The sequence below is a fragment of the Orycteropus afer genome, unplaced genomic scaffold (genome assembly GCF_000298275.1).
Source record: "Orycteropus afer afer isolate SDZICR_OR568_19922 unplaced genomic scaffold, OryAfe1.0 scaffold00147, whole genome shotgun sequence".
Lineage (NCBI taxonomy): Eukaryota > Metazoa > Chordata > Mammalia > Tubulidentata > Orycteropodidae > Orycteropus > Orycteropus afer.
Window position 1 is genome coordinate 6,435,486 of NW_006921734.1, and position 13,093 is coordinate 6,448,578.

General features: G+C 36.4%; 1 protein-coding gene across 1 annotated transcript in view; it reads right to left on the reverse strand.

The window, feature by feature from the left end:
• Window positions 1-13,093, reverse strand: part of DYNC2H1 (dynein cytoplasmic 2 heavy chain 1) — a 505,271-nt gene that overhangs the window by 414,710 nt on the left and 77,468 nt on the right. The window contains exons 29-31 of the mRNA XM_007946035.1: window positions 12,205-12,317; window positions 9,777-9,896; window positions 1,148-1,298 (exon numbers count right to left, since the gene is read on the reverse strand). Coding sequence (XP_007944226.1) covers window positions 1,148-1,298; window positions 9,777-9,896; window positions 12,205-12,317 — 384 coding nt within the window. The remainder of the gene's footprint in view (window positions 1-1,147; window positions 1,299-9,776; window positions 9,897-12,204; window positions 12,318-13,093) is intronic.

A 13,093-nucleotide genomic window follows, 5' to 3' on the forward strand; every position in this document is an offset into this window, starting at 1 on the left:
AATAAGGCAAACCACAGTTGTTTTTTCCTCTCTGTGTTCCCCTCAATTGGCCCAGGACAAAGGCATAGTCACAGAAAGAGTTCTGCTCTCTTCTTTCTGGGACTCTTATGACATGGACATTATACATTTTCACAGCATCCCTCAGGTCCCTGATGCTCTGGTTTTTTTTTTTTCCCCTTAATTATTTCCCCCTCTCTGTTCAGCTTGTCGGCTTGGGGCTGACTCAAGGGCACATAACAACAACAACATGATGAACGAAATCTGAGAATTCATAGTCAACAAACCTCTTAAAACAAACACAAATTATAACAGGTTTACTGATCTGATACAGCCTGGTGACACCCCCAAGACTATGGTCACCCTTCAGGTCTGGAATTGGACTCACTCCCTTGGATTCCAGCCAAACAATAGACAGGCATATAAGGTGAGCATTTACATCAGGAAGATACATTCCATATAATGAGCAATCATGGGGGAACAGAAGGCCAGTATTTGCACAGGGAGATAGCTCAGGGGGCAGGAATGCATGGAAAAGAAGGACACAGGGAAGTAGTAACTACAGGGAATGAGAGGGAAGAAAGCTGTTACGTTGTAGGGAATTGCAGTCAATGTCATGAAACAAAATGTGTATAAACTGCTGTGTGGAAAATGAATTTGTTCTATAAACTTTCACCCAAATCACAACAGAAATTTAAAAAAAAAAAAAAAGGCCAAATTAAGTTCTTCAGACAGAAGAAAAATTATACAAAAAGGAACCTTGGAACATGAGAAATGAAGGAAGGGAAACCACATGTGGATAATAGGCTATTTTCCTCCATTTAAGGTATTTAAAATACGTGTGATGGTTTAAAGACTAAGTATATATCTCATGGAGTTCTCAATATAACTGACAATTGCAACATAAAAAGAGGAAGACAAAGAAATGTCTACAGTGATAAGATTTCCACATCCACTTAAAGTGGTGAAGTATTTTATTCGAAGTAAAATATCAAAAGTTAAGTATGTATATTGTAATTCCTAGAATAACCACAAAAAATACATACACATACATAAAACTATACAGTCAAAAACACAATAGATAAGATAGAATACTAAAATAATGTTCAAATAACTCAAAAGAAAACAGAGGGGGGACATTTTTTCATACCAGTATTTCCTGGATCCTCAAAACTTGTATCAATGTTAGTGTAATGCTCTAATTTATTCACCAGTTGTGTTTCCATCTGATGAAGACTATGATCTTTGATAGCATTTTCTACATCTTCAGTGAATTTAATCTGTTCTGCCAAACACAGTACCTATTGAAAAAAAAGGAAATTTATTTTCAGAAAGGTGAATTTACTTAGACATTAATTTTTTACTTTTAATTTTTTTTTAACTTTTTATTGTGACTTAGGTGCAATTTTACAAAGCAGATTCATTTTACATTCAACAGTTCATGTACATTTTGCGTCACGATATCAATTACAATTCCCAAGATATTAACAGCTATCCTCCCACTTCCTACCTGTGGCTACCCCTTCCCTGTGTCCTTCTTATCTATGCCTTCCTAGTTGCCTAGCTTTCTCCCTGTACAAATGCTGCCCTTCTGATCACCCATGGTTGACTGTTCTAAGCAGTGCATCTCCCTGCTGTGGTCTATTGTTTGGCTGTGAATTAGGCCATGGGACTGAGTCCCATTCCAGGCTCAAAGGGTGACTTGGGCCATAGTTTCAGGGTTTTCACCAGTGTCTATCCAACCTGTAATCTTGTTTTTGTTTTTTCTATTTTTTTGAATTTTGTTCCACATTTTTTTTCCCACTCTATCCAGGATCTCCAATTTTGTTCGCTTTGGGAATGGCTGCATTTGGTAGCCAGGCATCATCTAGTTCTTTTGGTCTCATGGTCATGTAGGCTGAAGTTTCCATGGTCCACTGGCCCCTTGGACTAATTTTTTTTCCATATGCCTTTGATTCTCTTCATTCTTCTTTGCTCCAGATGAGGAGAGACCAATAGTTACATCTCAGATGGCCACTCAAAAGTTTTGAAGACTCCAGTTGCTACTCACCAAAGTAGTACACAGAACAATGTTTTTGTGTACTATGTTGTGCCAACTGAGCTTGATGTACACTGAAACCATGGTCCCAAGCCTGCAGGACCAGTGACTCACTCTCTCAAGGTGCTTGGTTATGGCTAAGTTATCCTTATTCTGTCCTCTGTTAACTCTATAGTGTATGTATATGGACATTTTTACAGCACATACAAATATGTATGTGAGAATATCCTTAGACACAATTATAAAAATGTAATGAAACATACCTTCTCCAAAATTTCCAATTGTATATGAATCTCTCTACCTGAAAGTCTTACTAGCACCTTGAACACTAGTAGAGTAATGTTGAGAAGAAAAAAACATTGTGTGGTGTAGTTCAAGGCTACCTCTGAGAACTCATCTCACCTATATCCCTCACCTATATCTGGTCCTCAAAGTCACCAAGCTTGTTGTTGGCCTTTGTATTTTCTTCTTCTGACCTTCCTCACACATGGATTCTTATCAACCAGTAGGATGAACAGAAACCAAAGTATGGTATTCTATTTAATAAAAGAACAATCTTCTAACATTTCAAAATAATTTCTCAGCGTACCAGTGAAGTCTACACCTCCAAAATTCCAGTTTTCTCTTAAATTAAATAAACCCACTTCTGTCAAGTCAATATTAACTCACAGAGATCATATAGGACAGTTCACTTGCTACATCCAAACTTAATATTCAGCTATGTGTCCTTTCAGTCAATAGTAATGAACTTTTTCATTGTAGATGCACATTAATAATCCCAATTTTTAACACTTTGCTATACAATTTTATAAAATGTGAACAGAACAATAGTTAAGATACAGTCTTTGTTGATTCTCAAGTACCTTCAGGAATCTGGAAAGGCATAACATATACATATATATATATATTTACTTACTTACTTATATAATACACATGCATACATACATTTTATTGTGATCTGGGTGAAAGTTTACAGAGCAAATTCATTGCCCATACAAAAATTCATACACATTTTGCTTCATGACATTGACAGCAATTCCCCACAATGTAACAGCTCTCTTCCCATTTCCTCCCTATAGTTACATCTTCCCTGTGTCCTTCTTTCCTATGCATTCCTGCCCCCTGAGCTATCTCCCTGTGCAAATACTGCACTACTGTTCACTCACGATTGATTGTTCTAAGGAGTGTACCTACTTAGTATAAATGTTGACCCTATATGCCTGTCTATTGTTTGATTGGAAGCCACAGGAGTGCATTCAATTTCAGGCCTGAAGGGTAACTTGGGGTTATAGTCTCAGGGGTCTCACCAGACTATATCAGACCAGTAAACCTGATCTTTTTTTTATGATTTGAGTTTTGCTCCACAATGTTCTCACAAGATATCCAGGATCTCCTGCACTGGCCCTTTCTGAGGGGTTGGCAGTGGTAGCCAGGCACCATCTAGTTCCTCTGGTCTTATGCCAAACAGGTTAAGGTTCACATGGTCCACTTGTCCCTTGGACTAATTGTTTCCATGCATCTTTGGTTTTGTTTATTCTTCTTTGCACTGGACAAGGAAAGATTCATTGTTCTATCTAGATAGCTGCTTGTAAGCTTTTAAGATCCCAGTTACTACTCACCAAAGTCAGATAAAGAACAATGTTTTTGTGTAGTATATTATGCCAATTTTAAGCCAGGGCATCCAGGAGAGAGGAAGCAAGTGGCAGAGGGATCCAGATAAGGGGAGGGACCCAGGTCCCAACCCCCAATGGCAGGAAAAGCAGAGGGGAAAGGAAAGGAAAACCAGGGCATCCATGACAGAGCTAGCAAGCGGCAGGGATGCAGGTAAGGGGAGGGTGGAAAGGTTTCGAACAGCTAAGGGAGATAAACTTGTCTGTCGGTTTGTCATACTGTGGTGGCATGTTGCTGTGAGGCTTGAGGCTGTGCCACTGGTGTTTCAAATGCCAGCAGGGTTATACATGGTGCACAGGACTGAGACAGACTAGGAAAAAGGAAGAGGCCATCCACTTCTCAAAGAATTGGCCAGAAAAAAACTTCATAAATAGCAGAGAAAAAGTATCTGTTACAATACTAGGCAACTATATGAGTAGCCGGAAACACCCTCATACAGCACAGGACAAGCCACTTAGGTCGGAAGGCTCTCAAAATATGACTGGGAAAAGAGCGGCATATCAGAGTAGAATGAACCTTACTGATATGGATAAAATAAAGCTTTCGATACCTCCATTTGCTGATGTAACATGACTCAAATTGAGGAGAAACAGTTGCAAACATCCATTAATAATCAAAACATGGAATGTATGAAGTATGAATCTAGGAAAATTGGAATTTGTCAAAAATGAAATGGAATGCATAAAGATTGATATGCTAGGCATTAGTGAGCTGAAGTGGACTGGTTTTGTCCATTTTGAATCAGACAACCATATGATCTACAATGCCAGGAATGACAATTTGAAGAGTAATGGCATGGCATTCATCATTGCAAAGAATATTTCTTCAAGATCTGTCCTGAAGCACAATGCTATCAGTGATAGGATAATATCCATAGGTCTATAAGGAAGACCAGTTAATACGACTATTATTCAAATTTATGCACCAACCACCAAAGCCAAAGATGAGGAAATTGAAGATTTTTACCAACTTCTGCAGTCTGAAATTGATGGAACGTGCAATCAAGATGTGTTAATTATCACTGGTAACTGGAATGCAAAAGTTGGAGACAAAGAAGAATCACTGGTAGTTGGAAAATTTGGCCTTGGTAACAGAAATAACACTGGAGATCTCATGATAGAATTTTAATACCAACAACTTATTCTTTGCAAATACCTTTTTTCAACAAATGAACAGGGGCTATACATGTGGATTTCGCCAGATGGAGTACAGAGGAATCAGACTGACTACATCTGTGGCAAGAGGTGATGGAGAAGCTCAATTATCTTCAGCCAAAACCAGGCCAGGACCTAATTGTGGAACAGACATCAACTGCTCATATGCAAGTTCAACTTGAAGTTGAAGACAATTAAAACAAGCCTACAAAAGCCAAAATATGATCTTGAATATATCCCTCCTGAATTTAGAGACCATCTAAAGAATAGATTTGAGGCACTGAACACCAATGACTTAAAACCAAAATAACTGTGGGATGACATCAAGAACATCATCCATAGAGAAACAAGAGGTCATTAAAAAGATGAGAAGAAAAGAAAAGGCCAAAATGGATGACAGAAGAGACTCTGAAGCTTGCCCTTGAGTGCAGAGTAGCCAAAGCAAAAGGAATAAATGACCAGATAAAAGAGCTGAACCAAACCAAAAAAACTAAACTCACTGCTGACAAGTCGGTCCCAACTCAAGATTGACCCCTCCTTGGGTTTCTATGGAAGTAGATTGCCTAACCTTCCTTCCGAGGAGTGACTGGTGGATTTGAACCGCCAGCCTTCTGGTTAGCGTCAAATGCTTAGGCACTAGCTTGAGCAGACAAAGCCAATTACTACAATGAAATGTGCAAAGACTTGCAGTTAGAAAACCAAAAGGGAAGAACATGCTCAGCATTTCTCAAGCTGAAAGAACTGAGGAAAAACTTTAAGCCTCAAGTTGCAATACTGAAAGTTTCAATGGGCAAAATACTGAATGGTGCAGAAAGCTTCAAAAGAAGATGGAAGGAATACACAGAGTATTGTACCAAAAAGAGTTGGTAGATCTTCTTCCATTTCAGGAGGTGGCATATGATCAAGAATCCATAGTATTGAAGGAAGAAGTCGAAGCTGCACTGAAGGAATTGGTGAAGAACAAGGCTCCAGGAATTGACAGAATACCCATTGAGATGTTTCAACAAACAGATGTCCCACTGGAGGCACTCACTCGGTTATGCCAAGAGATTTGGAAGACAGCTACCTGGACGACTGATTGGAAGAGATCCATATTTGTAGTCCTTCCAAAGAAAGGTGATCCCACGGAATATGGAAATTATAGAACAATATCATTAATATAGCACTCAAGTAAAATCTTACTGAAGATAATTCAAAAACAGTTGCAGCAGTATATTGACAGGGAACTTCCAGAGGTGCAAGCTGGATTCAGAAGAGGATGTGGAACAAGGGATATCATTGCTGATGTCAGATGGATCTTGGCTCAAAGCAAAGAACTCCAGAAGGATGTTTACTTGTGTTTTATTGACTCTGCAAAAGCATTCAATTGTTTGGATCATAACAAATTGTGGCTAACATTGAAAAGAATTCCAGAACACTTAATTGTACTCATGAGAAACCTGTACATAGACCAGGAGGCTATTGTTCGAACAAAACAAGGGGACACTGCATGGTTTAAAATCAACAAGGGAGTGCATCAGGGCTGTAGCTTTTCCCCATATTTATTCAATCTATATGCTGAGCAAGTAATCCAAGAAGCTGGACTATATGAAGAATGTGGGCATTAGTATTAGAGGAAGAATCATTAACAACCTGCAATATGCTAATGACGCAACTCTGATTGCTGAAAGTGAGGATGACTTAAAGCACTTACTGATGAAGACTGAAGAATATAGTCTGCAGTATGCATTACTTTTCAATATAAAGAAAACAAAAATCCTCACAACTGGACCTATAAGCAGCATCACAATAAATGGAGAGAAAACTGAAGTTGTCAAAGACTTCACATTGCTTGCTTCTGCAATCAACTCCAATGGAAGCAGTAGTCAGGACATCAGACCACGTATAGCACTGGGAAAGTCGACTACAAAAGACCTCTTTCAAGTGCTGAGAAGCAAAGATGTCTACTTGAGGACCAGGGTAGACCTGACACAAGCCACGATATTTTCAATCATCTCATATGCATTTGAGAGCTATACAATGAATAAGGAAGACAGAAGAACTGATGCTTTCGAGTTGTGGTGCTGATGAAGAATGCTGAAAGTACCATGGACTGCTAAAAGAACTAACAAATCTGTCCTGGAGGAACTGCAGCCAGAAGGCTCCTTGGAAGCGAGAATGGCCAGACTTTGTCTTACTATTTTGGTCATGTTATCAGAAGGGACCATTCCCTGGAAAGGATGTCATGCTTGGTAAGGTAGAGGGTTGACAAAAGAGGAGAAACCCCTCAATGAGATGGATTGACACAGTGGCTGCAGTGATGGGCTCAAGTATAGAAGGGATCACAGAGCTGGCACGAGACCAGGCAGTGTTTCATTCTGCTGTGCATAGGGTCGCTATGAATTGAAGTTGACTTGACGGCACCTAACAACAACATTATGCCAATTAAGCTTGATGTCTCCTACGACCGTAGTCCCAAGCCCACAGATCCAACCAGTTGCTCCCTCACGGTGGTTAGCTGTGGCTAAGAAGTTATCCTAACTTTGTCCCGTTTGTTCTATTTATATGGACATTCTTACAACACATACAAATACGTATGTAGAAATATTGTCTGCCAACCTTACATATGGTCATGGGTATATGCCCTTTGGCCTAGACATACCTGATCATTTGGCCACTATGTAATGATCAGTACTGGTGCTTTGCATACATTATATGATTTAACCTTCATAAAAGTTGGTAATATAGGTGTATAATATAGAATACTTTTATATTACATATAAAAATAATACTCGGAAGGAAGGTTGGGCAATCCTACTTCTGTAGAGACACTGCCTCGGAAACCCAAGGAGGGGTCGCTATGAGTCGGGGCTGACTCGACAGCACATAACAACAACAACAACATAAAAATAATAAAGTACAGCATATTTTATATTACATATGAATATATTTCAGCATTATACCCTCTTAACTGTCAAAATCTTTAAACCTTAAACCAAAAATATCCTGAAACGGTATCCCAAAAAATATCTTAAAATCAAATAATAGTTTGGCTTAACTAGTAAAGAATGTCTGCCTTGAACACTGTACTCTTTACTCTTTCAAAATCTAACGGATCACACCGACAACAGCAACTCAAAATACTAGAGATGAACCTTATTTTAGGGGGCAGTGATTTTATGTTAATGGAGGAGGAACAACTCAGAAAAGGAGGATCAGAATGTTTACACAACTCGAAGAATGTAATCAAAGTCACTGAACTGTACATGTAGAAATTGTTGAATTGGTATGTTCTGCTGTACATATTCTCAACAAAAACAAAAATAAAATAATTAAAAAAAAAAAACTCTTATGAGGCAGTTCTATTCTGTCACATGGGGTCAAAAAAAAGTAAGTGTCACTCACAGAATAACTGGCAAAAGCAGTATGTGAACTGAGGTCGGAAAAATTCTTTCCAATTTACCATAATGCTTCTCCCCAGACCAGGAGTCGTCTTCTCTATTCTAGGACCTTACAAAAATGTTTTTAGAGAAGTGAAGTAACAGTACATAATAACTTTTACTACATATTCCTATACTCACTTAATTCTACTCAATCTTTCTATATAAATGTTCTCGAAATAATTTTTTGTGTTAAGTGCTAATAGACTCAAATTCCTCATTTTGCTAGATAATGAAATATTCATATTTTTAATAGCTCATATTTAACTTGACGGCTCAAGAGCTCAGAGGCAAATTTTGGTTGAAACCTGGTAGTTTTCTTCAGCATCCTACCAGTAAACCACTTGATAGAATTACTACCACCGCAGCCCAATTATTATGCAATTCTTGCTTTGATGTTTGTTTGTTTGCTTTTTTTTACATAGTGTCTTTTATTCTAAGTCAACTTTTACCTATATATTCCTATACCTAAGCCTCCTTACCTGTGAAGCTGGCAAAGTATTAATAAACATTTTCAGAGGTAATAAAGCAAGTTAACTTTGACTTTAAAAAGGCATTGATTACTCAGTGATGATTACTTTTATTTTTCTCTAAGAACTTCAGATTTTTTAAAACACATTTTAGTTTGACTCTAAATGCTAAAATATGCAAAATACATGGATGATAAAACAGATAAGAATCTAAAGAGTTCCAAGGTTTCTATTTAATTTCTCATACTTTAGGAGAACCAGTATTAGAAACCTGTTGCCAAAGCAACTAAATTTTTCAATTTGAAACATAAATCTTTGAAAACTGTTGGCTATACTGTCCTATGAGAAAACATAAACATCTGAATGCCTACTTCCCACTGCCCCTAAGAAGTAAAGTTGCTGATGACTTACATGATCACATAGGGTTAGTCCCAACCACCAATAAAATAAATATGTATCTAGTAAGCAATGTTCCAGGCATGAGTGTCTATTAACACTGAGTTACATCAAACCTTACAACCCACTATATGGCCTACTTCTCAGCTTCTCTGCCAATATTACAGTTCAGTTTTATGACTATATGTCAGAACTAGGCTAATACCCTGATAAGGTTTTGCAAGTTCAAACCTTTCAGATGGAAGATGTAGAGGTAGCATTTAGGTCCTATGCCTCTTCATCATAATAGACTATTCACCTAGAACTAGGAAGCTACTACACACTTGAATCTTCCCTCCTCATCCCATTCATCACTGACTTTTGTTGCTTAGATCTCAGCATGCCTTCTGCTTGAAAACATCTAAATTATGGCAAACTAATGGTGCTAGAAGAGAACTTTACCATCATGCAGTTCAATGCCTACATTTTACACTTAAGGAACTAAGACCTAGAAGCTCAGCATTATGTACATGTTAACTGATAGATAAAGGGAGAACAAAGATACTAGTAGATTGAGCCTCCTAATTCTTAGGTCAGGGATCATCCCATGACACCATGGCAACCTATATATTCAATACATAAGCCCTCTTACCTGTGAAGGGAACAGAGATGGGTCAATTGCACCTTGAGAACTTCTCCCAGCAGTCACACATTCTTTCAACAACTGTTTCAAAGTTTCTTTCATTTCCAATGATAAATCATTTAACCAAATCTGAAAATAAAATTATAAAATAATCTATAAGTCATAAAACAAATACACAAGCTATTTATTGTCTGTCCTTTTGTCTCAGGACAGATGATTATTATACTTCCTTATTGACTCCCACACTCCCAAAATGTATTACAAGACATGCAACTATTTTATTAATAAATGATGTAAATAACAAGAACAATATATTCATCTCTTTTGAAAATGGTATATACGGAAACTCACAAATTTGTGGTTAGCGATCACTATCATACACACACATACACACACACACACACACATATAAACATTTTAAAAGTAACCCATTCATCTTATCATTATGATAAATCAAACTAGAAATTTGGGCCAATAAACTAAAGTGACTAAGCCCCATGACTCATGCTATACTGGTAACCTCATATTCAGAAAGGAATTGCTTCATCAGAATGAACTGTATTATTTGAGGGCTATATAACTCTTTAAGCAAAACTAATTTTGTTTCAAAATCAAAACAATACATTCTTCCAAGTATTTGATTATAGTTAAAATATTAAAAGTTAATTAAAGCTAAAATAATAATGACCACTGATAAATAATGATAATGAATATATATAAATCATTACAAAATGACTTTATAAAACTGTATCATTTAAAATAAAAATATCAGGGCAAAAGTAAAATCTTAAAATAAATGTTTCATCATTATTTATTATAAATTAACTCTCAGACCTAGCTTTCTTATTCATCTGTAAAGCATTTTCCAGTATTAAAAATAGCATGAACCTGTGCTCAAAAGCTATTAAAGAGTGAGAATCTGGCTTTCAGAGTGAGGCAACAGAGACATCTATCTATTCAGCTAATCATCACAAGGGCTTGCAGAGTTCCAGCCTTCCCTGTGGGGGCAAAACTGCTCTAGGCCAGTTACTGAAACTTAACCTCTTTCTCCCTCTGTTCATCTGCTCCCAACAAAATTACCAAAAAGGAATTAAAAAAAAAATTCTTCACCAAACACAGGAGCTAGAATAAACCTTCTATGCTTACAATTACCTGATTATGTATTCAACATCCAATGAAATGTTGAAACCTAATTAAGACTGGACATTATGTTAGGCCTTACACATACATACATAATAAGACATGGCCCATGACTTGTGTTAGGAAGATAATTTTGGAAACTGAAAATTTCAATTCAATGTGATACAGCCTACTGCTGCAGCTTGCACTATGTATCTGCAATAGGCCTTTAGTTAGTTTACTTCCAGTTCTTTAGAACCAATTAATCAACAGTTTCCCTAAAAATGCTCTAGATTCAAGTGTTCACCTAAATCATACTAGTTATCTTCTTTAATTTGCAAATAGAATATTTTGCAACAGACATTAAGATTCCATTTTAAAGATGAGAAAACTGAGGCTTTAATTCATACAGCTTATAAAATGAGGAGGGGTCACTATGAGTCGGGTTTGACTCAATGGCACACAACAACAACAATAAAATGTGAAGCTAAGATTAAAATCTAAGTCCCTTTGACTCCAAAGCCAAAACTATTTCATTATTACATGCTGTCTTCCAAAGATATATTCTTTTTATATTTTAATTCTTCCATATTCTTTTTAATATTAAAACACTATGATCAAAATAAACAGTGTTTGTAACAACTATCATACTTATGACCAATAGTCATTAGGTTGTAATTCTAAATGAAGAAAATAAAAGAGCAGTATTGTCCTGGTTTAAAACCTATGATGAAATTCTAATGGCATTATTTTAGTGTAATCAATCTAAATATGCTCTGTAGAGAATATATATTTTCCTTATGTTAATCCTTTTTTTTTTTTTTTTTTTTTGACACTAAGGTGACAATTACATAGTTCTATCCTTAGATTACTGTGTTGGTTTGTATTGTTGGTCTTAGTTTGGTGGGTTTTGTTTGTCCATTTAATTTTCTTTCCCTGAGTTTTGTAGGGATGGAGGTTCTGGTTATATTAACTTTGTATGTGCGTTTTTCCCCTCTGTTTTGGTTAGCAAAAAAACCTTTTTTGTAGCCAATTGACCTCTGGTAACAACATGAAATCCCATCTAGTTTGTACTTTTAAATGTTGGCCTTATAATCAAACTAAGTTATATATATGTGTACTGATGAGAATGCATAATATGCTTCAACAGAAATTAAAATTTGTGGTAAAAAAAAAAAAAAGTGTCACAATATAAGGTAAGAGATGAGTGCCTTTAAGGGCCTGAATTAATTAACTTTACTCCAAACTGCTTAAGTTATTTTTGATATAAAGTTCACGTAATTGTTTTTATTTTGACATGTGAAAAATAATTGTTTACCTCCACATTATTTGATAGGAGAACTTTATTTTTAAAAGGTACAACTTCTCCCTCTAAAGATTTCATCGCCATTATATGTTTTGATTCCTCATCAAAGCATACACTGTTAATACCTGTAACATAAAAGCAACAATTTTAAGTGTAAAAGAATTAAAGATGTAATTCTTAGATATGATACAAGTATACTACATAATTAAAATGTATGCCACATTATATATATACTAGTGTCCTTAGTATTTAAATGTCCTTTATGAGGAAAAAATTAATTTTTGATAGACAATCTTATCATTAATATTGAAATATTTCATATTGATAGATACCTAATGACATGACATGGTTCACTGATAATTTTAATTTACATATTTTTATTTATTAATTCATTTTCACCATTTTCCACAATGATGGAAAGAATTTTAGGCAACCTCATCAACAATGGAACTGACTCAATGGCAGTGAGTTTAATCCAGCTGAGTACCAATCAGTAAGAACTAACTGTCTTCTCATATAGTGTTGGTGAGTGTGTGAAATGCTACAGCCTCTTCAGAGAATAATTTAGTTATTTCTTATAAAGTTTAACAACCACTATGTGACCTAGCAATTACACTTTTAGATATACAGCCAAAGGAATTTCAAGGTACTCAAATATATAACCAAAAAATAAAAAATTATATATATATATATATATATGTTGTTGTTGTTGTTAAGTGCCGTCGAGTTATTTCCGACTCATAGCGACCCAACGCACAGCAGAACGAAACACTGCCCGATTCCGCGCCAGCCCCACAATCCATGCTATACTCGAGCCCATCATCGCAGCCACTGTATCAATCCATCTTCCTGAAGGCCTCCCCCTCTTTCGTCGACCCTCCACCTTACCAAGCATGACATC